The following is a 16,932-nucleotide window of genomic DNA, read 5'->3' on the forward strand; positions in this document are numbered from 1 at the left end:
GAATACATATATTTAGACAGTAAAAATACAAGACAATGATATACAGTAACAGTAATTATTATTATATAATAAAATATATTTAAAAATAAAGATTTCTTATTTATTATTTTAATATTAATAATAAACCATTATATGTTTAATTATAATAATATTATTGTGCCGAGTGGGACGGACAAAGGCTCAGACTTCAGGGTATCGGGGAATATGGGGTTTAATTACAGGTAAGGCAGGCAAAACGCAGACGGATAATACAATGACCGGACTGGGAAACAAACTGAAACGCGGATGAAATACAGAGGACTAATGACAACAACCAGAAACAGCTGATCACACGGGGATTCCACACGGGGTTAACAAGGGGGCGTGGCACACGGAAGGAGTGGACGATCGGGGCAGGACACATTGTTTGGATACATTTATTTTCTTACTTTACAAATTACTGTTTTGATAAATGTGCTTAAATGTGTTTAGTACAATATATGCTCTTCTTGTTTTATCTGGTTCATTTTGTGTTTAAATGCTAAAAAAAACATATTTAGGTGTAATTTTTTGGGGCCGGCAACCAATTAATTGGTTTTCCATTATTTCTTATGGGGAAAATTCGATCACAACTCGAACTTTTTAGGATTCGATCCTGGAGTTCTGAACGGATTAAATTCGACTTCTGAGGTACCACTGTACCTGGATCATGTCCCCCCTTAGTCTCCTTTGCTCGAGGCTAAACAGATTCAGCTCAGCTAACCTCTCCTCATAAGACATTCCTCTAAGACCAGGAATCATTCTCATAGCCCTACATTGAACCCTTTCCAAGGCAGCAATGTCCTTTTTAAGGTATGGAGACCAAACCTGCACACAATATTCTAGGTGGGGTCTTACCAAGGAATTATATAATCGTAGCATCACCTCCCTTGACTTAAACTCCACACACCTAGAGATGTAACCCAACATCCTATTGACCTTTTTAATTGCTTCCCCACATTGGCGAGAGTGGGGCATGAAAGCATCAACATACACACCAAGGTCTTTCTCATAATCAGCTACCTTGATTTCAGTGGAACCCATAAAATATCTGTAATTTATATTTCTGTTCCCTGCATGGATTACCTTACATTTATCTACGTTAAATTTCATCTGCCAGGTATCAGGATGGTCATAGTGCCACTGGGGATAGTCACAGTGACATTGGGGATGGTCATAGTCACAGGGAGGATAGTCCCAGTAACAGCAGGGTTAGTCACTGTGAGAGTGGGGATGGTCACAGTGAGAGCGGAGATGGTCACAGTGACATTGGGGATGGTCATAGTCACAGGGAGGATAGTCCCAGTAACAGCAGGGTTAGTCACCGTGAGAGTGGGGATGGTCACAGTGAGAGCGGAGATGGTCACAGTGACATTGGGGATGGTCATAGTCACAGGGAGGATAGTCCCAGTAACAGCAGGGTTAGTCACCATGACAGTGGGGATGGTCACAGTGAGAGCGGAGATGGTCACAGTGACAATGGGGATGGTCACAGTTTGAATGGGGGAGGTCACAGTGAGAGTGGGGATGGTCACACTGACAACAGGGATGGTCACAGTGACAGCAGGGATGGTCATAGTCAGACATGAAACCCCACTTTCAACCAGCAGCCATCATTTCCTGATTTTTATACCCTCCCCCATAACAACTGACATATGAACCCTGACCCCCTGCTTAATCACCAGTAAGACATGATTAACCATCTAATTGCTGTTCTTGTAGAACATGCTTAGGATACATGCGGTACACATAGAAGAGGTCATGCGTGTGCTGTACACCATCACGCGATGGCCGCGCCCTGCGCAGGAAGCACTGACTAAAGGCGCGGGGATAGATCCCGTGTCGAGGAAGCCGCCGGAAAGCATGACAGAACCAGGGTGGGGGTGCAGGTCAGCTCCCCGATTCCACGCTCCATCATCCGTGTGAGGCGTGACGAGCGGGACGAGGGTGCCACGGATGAGCAGCCTGGGCGCGAGGTCTCTGTGGGCCACTGGAAGGGCCGTGTTCACGGGTGGGGAGGCATGTGTTCGTGCAACACCAGCCGAGAGCCTCGCGGTTTGTTTAGCGACTGTATGATGATATAATTGCCTTAAACACAGCGCTTAGCGCGGTGGGTATTCATGCCGCATGGTCGCCAACAATGACTCGGATCAGCTGTGAAACAGCACGAGGAAAAGCAAAATATAATTATCTGATTAGGTGCCGTTTTGTCCTGAAGTAACAACAGCCAAACTAGCTTCATACGGACTGATTTTCTTGTGATGTGCCAAAAAAATCATGTCGCATATTGGGAGTATGTTTGATATATAAATGCATGATTCGTCAGTCTTCCAACCAATTGTCCAGTGCAGGGTATTTTATATTTAATAATTGAGCTGAATATATCTTACACATATAATTATGTATTTCAGTAATATGGGCTCCGCTGTAAAGTTTTTTTATTACGCTAAATCCTCAGACAGACCAAATCTCATCACGGTGAAGACGTTGACAAATAAGATTAATTTTATCTTGATCATTCTCATTTTAGCAAACAAATCAAATCCTGAACTGGGCTATGGGGAGTTAGTCTGAATAAACAGATGCTCGTTATGTAATTACATTTCAGCGCACACAAACATTACCTGCTGAGAGTTGCCCCCCCATCCTCCTTTTCTGTTGCCGTTGCTGGTAGCCCTTCCCCTGCCGGTCCCGGGGCTGTCCAGTGAGGAAGTCCACAGCCTGCCTCATGCACCTCACACCTAGTCACACGCAGACCTGTATTTGCTCGTTTATGACTTTACTAGGCTACACTGTCAGGTTTCTCCGCTCAGCTGGATAACACAGATCCATAAATACATTATGGAGCCAATTTATGCTGACAGAAGCACGCCTGCTGTTCCACGGCCGCCACGCCCCCTGCTGGTCTAAATGTCTTGTTTTGGAGATGTGGTAAAGGTTGAGCTACCATCTCTACTGAGGTGTCACGCTGAGCAACTGAAGGTGTCTGGTGCCCCCCTCCCTCGTATCTGGCGGGAGAGAAGAGAGACCCCCTTGTGACCTGCCCAAGCCCAGGGCTGAATGACCACATCCTTCTCCTGGCTCCCTGGATGGGGCCCCAGCCTCTCCTCAAACGTGTCTGAGTTTCTTGACGCCCAGTGTGAGATTGGCGGTAACGTGGGGACTCCTATTAGCTGCTGGGGAAAACGAAAGGAAGGGCAGTGAGGGGTTGGGGGTGCGGATGCAGGGGGTGGGGCCCGGAATGGCTGGGGAGGGAGTTCATCAAACCAGATCAGTAGCTCTTCCTCAAAGCAGAGCAGGTTCACCCACGTTTGCTGTGTAAACACCCAAACCAGTGTCTGTGATCTGTTTATAAAATTATTATTTAGACAGGTAGATGCTATATATGTCAATGTGTATAGCAAGACACCACCTCCTTCAGGACGGCTGAAATACAGACGGCGCAGCTCCTGCAGGCTCACTGCATATATACACTGCAATAAGTACTCTGTGTACTCTACACTCTATATACTCTGTAATGGGGGGGGTGGCCTCAGGCTGCTTCCTGTCATGGTACAGGCGCTGTGTCGGCGAGGGGGAGGGGGGGCAGGCAGTTTGCTGTGATGAAGACGCAAGGCCCGGGGGCCATGCCAGGGCCCTCTGATGACCTTTACCCCACCCCCATCCAGAACAGGTCAGGGAGCAATCCCTGCGGAAAAATGCCCGCGGACCATGAGAGGACTTCCTGTGTGGTGTGGGCTGCATCTGCGAGCTCCGCCCCCACCCCCCCCCCAGTGTCTGGTGATCTGCTCAGGGTCAAGGGCCCGGCCGAGTGCCAGCACGGTAATGGCACACTCCGGTAGCAGTGGGGCAGGCAGGTGGCGGCTGGCGGAGGCCGGCGTGCACTGATTGGATGGCGGGTGGCGGCGGCACGCGGAGGCGGCGGTAAGGCGATACGGGTGGACTGACGGCCAACGAGCCGCGGTTATTTTCAGCAGCGCCGCTGTGTTTGGGTCCATTTCGAGTGACATGCTGAAATTGTTAGTCATTCCGGTTCCCACACACGGAAAGCCTCGTGCTGATTTCCAAACTCTCGAGTGCCAGTAGAAAATACCAGAACAGACTGAAATTCTGACCATGTGCCGTGGAGCGAGCCTAGCTTCCGGTGCCGGCCCAGTGCCTTCCTTCTGCCCTCTCACTGCCGGGGGGGCGGGATTGCAGCAGGCCAGGGTCACACAGGCATCATGGGTAGGTAAGGTCACATGATACACGTTCGTTTGAGTCACCTCCTGGGAGGCCGGGTGCTGCTGGCCCAGGGCTCACATTCCTACATTCCACCCCAGACTCTCATTCTGTTTCCCTCCGCTTTTACTGTCCCCAAAACTCTCCTGTTTTCTTTTCATTCATCCAGCTCCCTTTCCTGTGTCACATGGTCCAATTCGCCTTAGTCCCAAACTCGCACAGGCCATAGCTGGGAGTGGGCGGAGCTTGTCGGGACATGATGCAGATGGGAGGAGCTGAAACTCTTTTGTCTTTCCACAGCTTTTGACTATCGATGACAACTTCTGCGGGCTGGACATGAACGCACCGCTGGGCGTGTCGGAGATGGTGCGCGGTGTCCCTCTGCTTTCCGAGGGGGCGGACAAGATGACGTCCATCATCGCCTACGTCTACAAGAACCACTCGCTGGCCTTCGTGGGCACGCAAAGTGGCCGGCTCATGAAGGTAAGACCCCTGGGCATCTCCTCTGACACCGGGTGTTGATGGCGCCCCCATGTGGCTGGGGTGTAACTTGTGCTCCCACGCGGTTGTACATCGAGAGCTCGACACAGACGGTTTTCCCACACGCTCCGTGAAGCTCCATGGATTTGCAGGATTGGGCCGCACTTTGATGTTTCACAGGCGGGGGGTGAGGGCTGTCAGATCACGGTGAAACAATGATAATACAATGAGCGGACTTTCCATCCGTGAACTTGATGAATCAGATGAATCAGCTGTCCCCCACCCCCCCCCCCACCACCGAAATCCACTTCAAAGAGAAAGTGCCATATGTAAGTGAGGAGGAGGATGGAGGCTTCGGCCTGCTTCACACGAGCGTGAATCCAGCTCTCGACGCATAAGAGCCTCTGATAACGGCAGTGCTACCATTCGGATGTTAGTTTATGGGGATGAGCCAGTAGGGGGGAGGGGGCGCGTTTATCGGCGCATGTGTGCATGCTGGCTCGGCACGGCCCCCCGTGGGCCCCGCCTCGCGCACATGGACGGTTTGGACCCAGTATCTCTGCTCCGCTTTGGCACTGCCTCTGAGGCCAAAGCAGACGGAGCACGTGGGAGAGAGAACGGCGTGCGGAAAAGGAAGGAAGGAAGAGAGAGAGCCGCGGGAGGCGGGGGGGGGGGGGGGGGGGGTTTGTCTTTCTACGAGCCGGTGTCCTTGCTTCCGCCTGCTTTCCGGAACTTTCTCCGGCAGCCACTTCGGGCGAGCTTGGCCCAGGCCGTGTCACAGAAGGGAGCGGGGTGACACGGGCCTGCAGGGACTGTATCCAGTGATGTCACCGGTTGTAAAACAAAACGAGGCCATATAGCCACAGAGGCATAAACATGAATCAAAGTGGAGGCTCCCCCCCGCCTCTGCCAGGAGATTTACGCCTCCCCCCCCCCACCACCATACTGAGCACATCGTTTGCATGCCTGCCTGTGGCGTAACAGGATACGTCCAGCGAAAATCTGCATGGCAGGCGTTTAATCTGCAATCTGCGTTTATGGAGTCATGGAGAATAATTATGGGTATTAACACGCTTGTGTCCGTGTTTCTGTGGTCCCTGACAGCTGTCAGATCTGCGTCTTTGGCCTGGTGGGACATGCTGATCATCACTCGCTTTTATAGTGGGGTCTCAGAGTGCTGGGGGGGTGAGCTGGACCCCCCCAGTGTCAGGCCACAGCCTACTGTACGGTGGGGCCGGCCGCTCTTCCTTGATGCCCAATGCTCAGATTCAGGTCTCTCTGCTGTTCCTGCTACTATGATTACCGGACCGCCGACCTATGGGGTCAATGCCGACCATTCGCCCGTTTGGAGGAGGGGAGAAAGCATTAATCATGCCTGCTGACGCAATGTCAGACCAAGGGTAGCGGCCGTCCTTCAGGGGCCCTGCCACCGCACCCCCCCAGCTGGGATTAATCTTGAGCCGAGCTACGCTCCAATCGTTCAGCAGCATGCTGAGCCTTTAATACATCTCACCGCATGTTCAGGACGGAAAGAAGCGGCCACTCCGCATGCCCAGAGGAGAGTATATGTCTGTGTGAGAGAGCATGTGAGGAGACAGGAAGTTTGGACACCGGTACCCAATGGGAAGTGTTTGGCACCAGGGAATCATGGGAAATGTCTCAGCACAATGGTAGCAGATTGAGGGCTGGGTCTCTCCACATGACAAGCAGGGGGTGGGGGGCGGTGCTGTTTCTATTCAGTGGTTGATAAAAGGTCATTCTCTGGGGGGGGGGGGGGGGGGGTTGGCACGGCTGGGGTGTGTCTGAAGGGTTCACAGTTTCTGAGCAGGTGAGACTAGCAGCTAAAATTCTGGCAGGTCATGTTATAGGAAGCCATAATCTGGCAAATGGAAATGGCTTTGAGGAATAGAACTCAGTAAATTATTCACACCTTCAAAAGCAAGGTGATGCTGTTTTCTTTCTAAAGAGTGACTTTAATTAGTGTGCTGGGTGAGTCAGTGGTCATCTCAGGCCACGATTCCCAACCCTCATTTAAAGGACCCAATCGAGAATCATGCATCATACTGAGTCACAGCCGGCCCCCTGAGTCACTGTGGGTCACAGTGATTCACTTTGGTCCATGGTCCTGTACTACTTGCTGAGGAATTAACCCGTGGACAGGAAACAACAAGACTGGCTTAGGGGAACTGCTGTAAATGAGCTTATGACCACTGTTCCTGTGGTTTGGGTATCATTCATCTTTAATTGAAATACTTTGTTGAATCAATATCTGCTAACAACACATGCTAACGGCATCCTTAGAGAACAGCAATGTTAAATCCCCTAACACCATGAAGGGCACCATTGTCAACAGCATTAACAACTCAGTGAACAATACCATGTCTAGCACCCAGCGCTACTTAAAAACACTGTCAACATCACAGTCAACTGTCGACAGGACAACAGGGCAATCAAAACACAGACACCACCAACAAAAACAAACAACACAGTGAACAACACAGCCAACGCCAACAAAACATCACCAATAACACGGTCAACATCACAGTCAACCCAGCCAACACCAACAAAAACATCACCAATAACACTGTCAACATTACAGTCAACACAGCCAACGGCAACAAAAACTTCACCATTAAAACTGCATTAGAAAACACTAGCAAATCACACACATCAATTACTGCATCAGAAACTGCGACCAGCAACAGGTCCATCAGCAGCAAACACAAAAGTAGCACTCGTCCCGAAATTAGAGGGCAAATGAAATGCTCGTCAGAGAATCTGCCACTTTTCTGTTCTCAAATGAGTGTTCTCTATTCGGTAGGTACGGGATGTAAAGAAAAGTAACGGGGCACATCAAAAAGATGCAATACATCCATCGTGCCTGATTAGGCCTTCCCCGTTGGAGTGTGTGATTATTTCCTGAGTTTTTATGATCAGGTTACTCTGGCTATTAGCAAGGTCAGGGGGTTGTGAGGTTAAGCATCACTGCCTGATTTTAGCATCTGTAAATTGGGTTACAAATGATGCCGGTGATTGCTGGGGCCAGGTAATTGCTGTGCTCTTCTCATTTCCTCTTTTATAGACCCGCTGCTGAGAGGTGTAACCCTTGGGGGGGGGAGGGGGGCTCTATGCTGGGCTGGGGTTGCTGTTGCCTGGTCAAGACCCTTGGTCCACTCTTCCATATATTGCTGTGCTGATCTCAGAAGGGTCTGCAGCCTGTGTCAGTGGAGTCTTTGGTAGTGCTGACAATGTTCTCCCTTGTGGGAGTTCCTGCTGAACCCTGCAGATCTTAACAGATGGTTCTGAATGGGGTTTGGGCAGCTGAACTGGTTTCTGTTACCCACCAGTAAATCTACTGATATGAAAATGAGTCTCTATTGCCGAAGGCTTATTTACAGTGAGAAGGAGCTGGTTTTGGGCGAATAAATAGGCTGGTGTGTGTGTGAGAGAGAGTGTGTGTGTGTGCGTGTGTGTGTGAGAGTGTGTTTGTGTGTGTGCGTGAGAGTGTGTGTGTGTGAGAGAGAGAGTATGTGTGTGTGTGTGTGTGAGAGAGAGTGTGTTTGTGTGTGTGTGTGTGTGTGTGTGTGAGAGAGAGAGTGTGTGTGTGTGTGTGAGCGGGTTTACCTATCCTTATGCGGACATAATGTCCCCATAACGTGATAAATATCTGTTTTTTTAGCTTATGGGGACCGGTTTCCTGGTCCCCATAAGGGAAAACTCTTTTTTATAAAAATCGGTGACTGCTATGAAAAAACTAAAAATGCAAAAACTCTTGTATTTTGTTAGGTTACTTATGGTTATGGTTAGGGCAGGGTAGGGGTTAAGGTTGTCATAGTTAGCGTTAGCATTTTCCCCATTGAAATGAATGAGCGGTCCCCATATGGATATGTTTACCCTACATGTGTGAGTGTGTTTGTGTGTGTGTGTGTGTGTGTGAGAGAGAGAGAGAGAGAGAGAATGTGTGTGTGTGTGTGAGAGAGTGTGTTTGTGTGTGTATGAGAGTGGGTATATAAGCAGGCGATGCTCGTAAGGGTCTGACAGACTGCGGTACCAGACTGCGGTAATGGGTGGTAAATGGTGGCTTTTGAAGCTCCTACCCCTGGATGAGCAGCAGCCTCGCCCACTCGCTGGTGAGGCTTTCGGCTTTATGTTTTCAGATGCAGCTTCTCTCTGACAGATGGATCGATAAGGCGAGACTCGGGCACACTGACACACGAGACCTAGAAAATATCAGAAAGGACGGATTTTCCTTGTGTAAAACGCTTGTTGCGATTTGTTTCTCATGTTCTCCCCTTTAGGAAACACTGAACGTATTCCCACAGTGCATCGATTTCCTTTTATTGTTGGGCATACATGCGGTATTATGGCCTCCGATGGTGGACTTTGAGTTCTGTCGCCGTGATTCCGAGTGTGACTTATAGGGAACCCCCTCCCCCAGTTTTTGGGGTTAATCCTGACCGGGGTCGTCCATGGCCCCCGGCCACCTCACGCCGCCACATTGTATCTGTCATGCCTCGTGGCTGAGTTTGCCCATTTTTTTTTTTCTCACCAGAAGATTCAGTTTCAGCCTCAGCGTGGGAGCTGCTGGGATGCGACAGTGATTCCCGGCCATGGCGCGTGTGCGTGCGAGACCGCGAGTGTGTCAGTGTGTGCACGTGGAGGTGCTTGGGCTGATTGAGGGGCAGCTGGAAGCCTTGAGTCAGGCATCGGCTGGCAATGCGAGTGGGAGGAGACAGAGGGACAGGCTTTTCAGAGGAAGAGTAACTGCTTGACTCTAATTACTCTGTGTAGTAGACTGTGAACACTCTCTCAAACATTTAATTAAAACCAAAGTTGATCTACTTTAATTAAACACTACTGAAAAAGGTTATTCAAATCATTTCAGTGAGGGGGAAAAAGTTGAATTGTTTTAATTAGTCTTCAGACTCTTCTTTGTGTGTGAGGGTGACAGAATTCCTCAGGACACCCACTCTACCCCTTGCAGTGCCAGTCAATGCAAAGAAACCCCTGTTGTCCAGCACGCTGGGACCACCAATGAGAAAGTGGCCAGTATTTCGGGTGTACTGGAGCCTTCCAATGAGAGAGTGACCAGGAACTCAGTGAGTATTAGGACCACCAATCAGAAACTGACCTGCGCCTCCGATCGTGCAACAGCCACCAATCAGAAAGTGCTCTGATGATATTCCAGGATCAGTCTTAGCCTACTGTGGACTTTTCCCCGAGACTGCGGGGTTTTAACAGCAGGGAACCTGACAACTTCAGCCAAAAGCAGAAGTCTCACAGCTGGGGGCATTTCAGAACAGGGAACAATGCTGTCTTGCAGTTTTATCCGGAAAACATAGAGCTGCACTCTCATTAATTTTATGTCTGGTTATTGAAAATGAATAATATGGCACCAAGATGCAGCAGTAAACAGTCAATAAGTGTTTAATTTGTTTCTGGACCAGAATACCCCAAGTGAACCTGTGAAGATGGACCTTCACTGGCACAGTACTGCCGCTGAAAAGAGTTACTGCAGTTGGATGACATGGGCCCAATTAGGCTTGTTTGGAGATGGTAGTCAGCGGCTGGCGTGGATAGCCCCAGTTTAATGACAGTGAATATTTTGGTGCACATACTCTGGAGGCTGTGGGTTTAATGTGTGCACTTGTTATGCTAACGGCTAACTGATGGCTAACTCGCATTTGGCATGCCTCCCCCCCCCCCCCCCCCCCCCACGTGAGGTCCCAGCAGGGGTCGCCTGCTGGCAGCCCGACACCACACTCCTGCCATGCTGAGGTGGGTGCCTGGAGCTCTGTCTGAGTGGAGGATAGCATGGACACTCCCAGACATTATCGGTGCCCTAGGGTGACAGGCAGAGACGGCCAGTCCACAGCTGTGGATGGCCGAGATTTCAGCCTGCTGGGAAATGCATGCGCCTACACATGCACATGGGCACACACACACACACACACACACTCACGCATACACACAAACGCACCAGCTTCTGCAAGCTCTACTCAGGTTACCTGAGGGGACTATTTCTTTCCTGCATAAGCTGCTCCACATAGTTTCCTCTCTGTGATCTATCCCGCCTCAGTCAGCTAAAATAGGCATAGGCTGGTGTGAGTCTTCCAGCAATGGCAGTACCCGTGGTCTCAGGCAGCGGTGACGTTTCTGCATTCCCTCAGCTTGTGGCTTGGCCCACGGTCCTTTGGGAAGCAGAGATGGATGTGTGCGTTGAAGCTTCCGCCCCTTCAGCAGCGTGCAGCCCTACAGCCGGATGGCCCAATTCCCCCAAAAGGGACATGACAGCAATACGTCCCAGTAAAATGCAGAATGCCGGCTATTGGGCTCATCTAGCCACTCTTTGTTGCTATAAAACACCTCTAACCTGGTATATATGGTGAAGCAGATTTTGCAGGAGAACAAAGGGTGTGTCTCCCTAATCATCCTGTTGATGTGGTTTTCTTTTGGGTATGCTGTGTCTCTCCCAGCGTCCTTGCGACAATCTGGTTGACATTTTCATTGCTTTGTCTTCTAAAGTGAAGAGTTTCAACCCTCCATGCGTCTCAGTACTGCCTCCTGACTTTCCCTCCTTGATCGAGCTGTGCTTCTGTCTCCTCTGGGCGGATTATCTCTGGAGCACCGTGTGATAACCATGCTTGACATGTTTGAGTCCTTGAGATTGACGCACAGCACAGGTTCATTCAGAACACCCGCCACCTCCACCACCCCCCCCCCTCCCATACTCAGGGAGCTCCCCGAGAAGGTTTCCTGTATTGTTCCTGCACCGTACTCAGAAACAGTGAGGGGCACAGAAGGCATTTTCTCACAAGTATGTTGAATGTTGAAATAGGTATCCTCTCTTGTAGTCTGAGGAGAGGAGGGGCTGAAGCTTGCTGTGAGGTTCTCCCACGGTCCCAGAGGGCTTCAATGACGAACCAATGTGTTTCCTCTGATTTTTCACCAATCTGCCCTTTCTGTTCCAGTAAAGATGTGGGATAATTTTCTAATTGATCTTGCTTGTAGAAGCTCTGCTCACACTGTTGACTTTACTATAAGGGTTGCCTCGACCATTTGGATTGACTCAGCTGTTGCGGTTAACTCACTCATCGGGATTGACTTGCTTGTTGAAGTTGATTCAGCCATTGGGGTTGACTTGGCCATTGGAGTTGATTTGGCCATTGGGATTGACCTGCCTGTTGGGGTTGATTTGGTTTTTGGGGTTAACTCAGCCATTGGGGATGACTTACCTGTTGGGGTTGACTTGGTCTTTGGGGTTAACACAACCATTGGGATTGACTCGGCTGATGTGACTCTTCAGCCACTTGACCATGCAGTCTCCTGCAGGGTAAATAAACTCTATAACGAATCAGTGATGATGATGCAAGGGAGTCCCCATGAAATCCTGGGTCTGTTTGTTACCTCTGTCTCATATTTTCTGAACATTTGCCAACAGCAGTTTTATCTAGCGGGGATAGCTAATGAAAACCTGAAAGCTGTGGTTTATGAAACTGTATCCAGCCAGTTTCCCTGCGTAAGTATTGGATTCCACACCATGCAGGGAGTGGAATCGATGCTGTAGATCTTTGTCAATGACATTTCTGTGTTTCCAGGGGAGTAGTGGTAATGGCAGGTCACTTCAGCCCGGCGTGCTCGACTTGTGTTACGTAAGGCATCTTAAGTTAATTACCTACACTCAATGTTTCTCCTAAACTACAGTCATAGAGATACTTGTGACTGTGTCCGGTTGATGTAGTTATATACTAGCTATAAATCATTTGGCCTTTAGAAGATAACAGAACACGAACAGATGCTCAGTGTTGGTATGATGACTGAATGAATAGAAAGGAATGTTTAACGGAATAGAGGTTAGACCTCTGTATGTCCTGTTGCATGCTGTAGTGTATCTAATCATGAGGTTCCCGGTCAGACCATTAGAGGGATTGCAGCCCAGTCTCCAATCTCTTAGTTCCATCTGTCCACTTTTTTGAAGGTTGGTTTACCCCACCCAGTTCATTGACAAGAGTAAGCAGCACCCATGCAGAGCACGAAATGGAAGGTTGAATCGAGGGAGGGTGACTTCCTGATTTGTGTGAGAAGAAGCATGTGAAGACGTGTGTGTTCGCTTTGGAAGGGTGCCCGGTGTTGTGCAGAGTTGTGAACTGCCCTTGCGCTCCAGGCTACCAGCCTCTGATCCAGGAGCAACCCCCCCCCCCACTCCACCCTGGTCACCTCCCACTGCCGCTGCCCTGCTGGCCTTTCTCTGGTGTGGAGATCAACTGCTGTGATCCTTCGTCTCCAGGCTCCTTAGATCTCGGCTGGGGGGCTCCTGCCCCCTGCTTTTGTGTGTCTGGGGCTTTGGCACCCCCCAAGTCTCTGCTGATGGGGCTGTGAATGCAGGCGGGCGTGGTGTTGTGGCAGGAGGCGGGTGCAGTATGAAGGAGCCATATGTGCCCATGTCCTTCCTGCTCTTCACTGTCCTCACGCACGCAAACATCTGCTGTCTCTGCTTTCGACTCGCGCCTTTAATTGGAACGCAGTTCGAAATGTGTAATTTTCTGGAATTGATGCTGGGGGGATGGGGGGGGGGGTGACAGGATGACACCCCAGCACAACACCCCAGGAACGAGAGACAGGCTCCACATCATTATCTCTGGGGAGACGGTCCTCGCACGGACTTTGTTACACACGCCCCCGCGGTCTCCGCGTCCTGCTGTGCTGTGGGCGGAGCTTGGGAGGGGACACTTTCGTTTCAGAGCTAGTAACACCTTGGCCATGTAACACAGCAATGCGGGTGCCGCTGTTTATGCTACAGTGGATCCAATTAAGCTCTCACACCATGAACTGGGGAATAATTATGTTTCTTACCTTAAATACCTCCTGTGTGGAAAATACGCCTCCTTGTTTGGATGCTGAAGTTGCAGCTGTGGTCAGAATTATTGGCTTTCGGTTCTAAACGCAAATACTTGGCCTGACTCATCTTCTCCTGCCCTGTGTATTTCAGATGCAAGGGAAACTGATAAATGTGAAGAGTTTCAGATTATTTACAGAGATGTGCTTTCATACAACAAGGGTGTCTCCTGTATCATGCCCTGTGATGGATTGGCGTCTCGTCCAGGGTTTCCCCTGCCTCCTGTCCTGTGATGGACTAGCATCCCATTCAGGGTGTCATCTGCCCTGTGCCCTGGGCTTCCTGGGATAGGTTCCAGGTTCACTGCAGCCCTGTACTAGATGATTAGATCTGGAAGATGGATGGATGGATAGTATGGTACTATGGTATCAGTAAATTTCACCACAGATGAACAAAAGCGTTTCCCACTGAGACCGCTGAACAACACTGTATCTGTCGAAGGTGGAAGTCTGGCTGTTTTTCTTGTCTCGACGGCACAGTGCCGCCTGCTTGGGATGCAGACCCACAAACCCCAGCCGGTGCTCCTTCCTGCGGTGACTCTTCGTAGAGCCACTAGTGACTGGACGCCTGCATGTTCTGGCAGAAGGGAGTTTGTTGGGATTTTTTCCGTCTGGACTGTCTCAAATTTGCGTTTCCCCCAAAGGGGCCGGCAGAAGCAGCTTTAATCACAGAAACATTTCCAGCTGAAATAATGGTGTGCTTCACCATGCTGGAGAGCGCTGAAGGGCCCGGGCGCGAGGGCCTCGCCATCTCGCGTCTGTCGGCCAAAACGCAGCTGAATTATTCATGCTGAACTCCTCGCTTCTCAGAGTCAAACCTCGGTGAGACTCTAATGACCTCTCTGGCCGCAGTTTCGCCCGGCCAGATGATCTTGGTGCCTTCGTCACGTAGAGGACGAGCAGAAGATGCTCTCATTAAAAATAGCCTCCCCAACACTTAAGCTCTCCCAGCGGTCTTGAGGGCTGTTGGAATAACCATGTTTGGATCACACGCGATTTCCGAAGTTTGAGTTAAGAGAGCAACAGAAGCTGGTGAATATGGTGCCTGTCCTTCCTTCCGTCTGACTCACAGTTAGTCATCCAGACAGGAAATGACATCAGCGCGATGCGCGCCGCCTCTACCTGTGCTGAGCTCTTTCTGTGACCTCAAGAAAATGAGGAGATCAGGTGTTTTTCCTGTACTCTGAGTGACCTGTACGGATCGTGTGCCTGTGTGTGTGTGTGTGTCTGTGTGTGTTTGCGTGCCTTTCTTCGCGACGCAGCGAAGAGGAAAAGACGTCCTCAATTCAAGTGATCAAAGTTGGTTTTGTACAAGAGCCCTCAAAAGCGGCCATTGCTGGGACGCGACTGGGTGTTAATTTCTGCTTTGCAAACAATGACGACGTTTATTTCCCCATTAGCTTGATGGATGTACTCTGCCACGCAATAAAGGCCGCCGTGGTGCGGGGTGGGGGTGGGGGTGGGGTGGGCTACACAATCAGCCTCTTGTGTTTCATGCACCCCACCCCCCCATGCCAGTGGAGATGGCAGGCCACATCCAAGCTTCAATCCCAGGCCCTTACGGCGACGGCGGAAGATTCTGTAGGGAGTGGTGTGTGTTTGTGGGGTCGGGGGCTTTTCCTGACCTGAAGAAGAACGAGAGCTGTTTATCTGCATCGCACTTATCCTCACGAGGCCCCCCCTTTTTTCCACACTCAGTTTCCGACCTGTTTGCCGATGGCACCTGTGTGACCGGCGCTTTGCAAGCCAGCAGGCTGGTTGCTAGGCTGCCATTTATTGTGGGATGGTCGTCATATTGCTGTTACTTGCTGTGTGTTTATGCCACGCCGACGTGACCTGCGGCCCTTGGACACTCGTCCTTTGTGCCCCTTTCTCTCTCCTTCTCCCTCCTGTTCTTCTCCTCCCTCTCTCCCTCTCTCCACCCCGGGTTCTGTTTCCTTCTCCGGGAAGATGAAAGTCACCCCACGGTTCCTTTTAGGCTGACTAAGTCCGCGGAATGAAAGAGCCGGACAGCCGCCCCGCAACCCCCCCCTCCCCCCCCTTGGGACTGAGGGGCAGATTTAAGGATCTAGGTGGCGGTGTGAGCGTAGCGGGGGGGATCATGGGAAATGTCTTGGGGCTTCGTGATTTGAGCGCCGATCCAGCCAGCTGTTCTGCCGACCCCCCCACGCCCAGAACACAGCGGCCTACCTTTGTAGCAGTCTCTTCTAGAGGCCCTCGCTCTGATCTGATTAATCCTCTCAGACAGGAGCACACACACGGAAGCGCAGACACATGCTGGCAGATCATCACACGTGCTCATTCATACAGGCGTGCTGTCCAAACACACCCACACACTGGGGGCTAATTACCACCATCACCCAGCCCAGCCACCATGGAACAAAGTGGAGCAGAGCGCCGCCCTCCTGGCCCGGTGTGGGGTGGCCGGCTGTCTGGCCGAGATGTAAAGGAGGCATTGGGGGGTCCACTAAAGCTCGGGACCCCAGCTCATTATCGGGGGGCATAGCCCTGTCTCTGACACAGCACCCTGCCCATGGGGGTGTTCGGTCTTAGCACTGGTGACGCTGATGATTGGCCAGCCGGTAGCCACGCCTCGGTGTCTCTGTTCTGATTGGATGGCTTCAGACGGAAGGTGTCTTGCCGTGCCATGGGGTGACACCTCCCATACATCGCTGAGCCGGTCCCGGGGGAGGGACATTAAAGCCCAAGGCTTACTCAGTGATAATGGGGGGGCAGGGGCTTAAACCCTCCAATCGTCCTCAGCTGGCAGCACCTCCCACAGAGAGAGGCGGCGGTCACCTGTGGGTTCTGGGGGGTTTGAAATTAAACATGCATCGCTATTAAAGTATGGATTTTTATATATATATATTTTATGCCTTTACCCTCTGAATGGGGATGGGGCAGGCTACCCAGTTCTGAGGCTCGTCTTACATCTAGTTTTGCCTCACTCGTTAATATATAATTTATCCATCCATCCATCCATGTCTGTCCTTCCAGATCTGGCAGATTATCCAGTAGAGAATCAGGAGGCCTGGAGCCCTTGTGGTGTATCAGGCAATTCCCATCCTAATCCTAACCCTATATGACGAATCAGGTACCTTCTGCACGTGTTATAATGAGCGCAGTGCCGAAACCACTCAACAATGGGAGGCCAGAAAATCACAAAGCGTCCGCGATCCTTCTCGGCTCACCCTGATAACAAGGCAGACCTTTGAAGTCCGAGGCAGACCTGAGAAGTAATAGGTAGACTAGTCCTAGTACAAGGTGGACCGGTGAAGTACGAGGCAGATTGATGAAGTAGGAGGCTGACTGGTGAAG

The 16,932-nt window shown here is 50.7% G+C and overlaps 1 protein-coding gene across 3 annotated transcripts in view; it reads left to right on the forward strand.

Annotated features, from left to right (window-relative positions):
• The window catches only part of plxna4 (plexin A4), a 158,306-nt gene that overhangs the window by 20,245 nt on the left and 121,129 nt on the right, over positions 1-16,932 (forward strand). For all 3 annotated transcript variants that reach the window (XM_072709299.1, XM_072709298.1, XM_072709300.1), the window contains exon 3: positions 4,540-4,722. In XM_072709299.1, coding sequence (XP_072565400.1) covers positions 4,540-4,722 — 183 coding nt within the window. The remainder of the gene's footprint in view (positions 1-4,539; positions 4,723-16,932) is intronic.

Source organism: Paramormyrops kingsleyae, chromosome 1, assembly GCF_048594095.1.
Source record: "Paramormyrops kingsleyae isolate MSU_618 chromosome 1, PKINGS_0.4, whole genome shotgun sequence".
Classification (NCBI taxonomy): domain Eukaryota; kingdom Metazoa; phylum Chordata; class Actinopteri; order Osteoglossiformes; family Mormyridae; genus Paramormyrops; species Paramormyrops kingsleyae.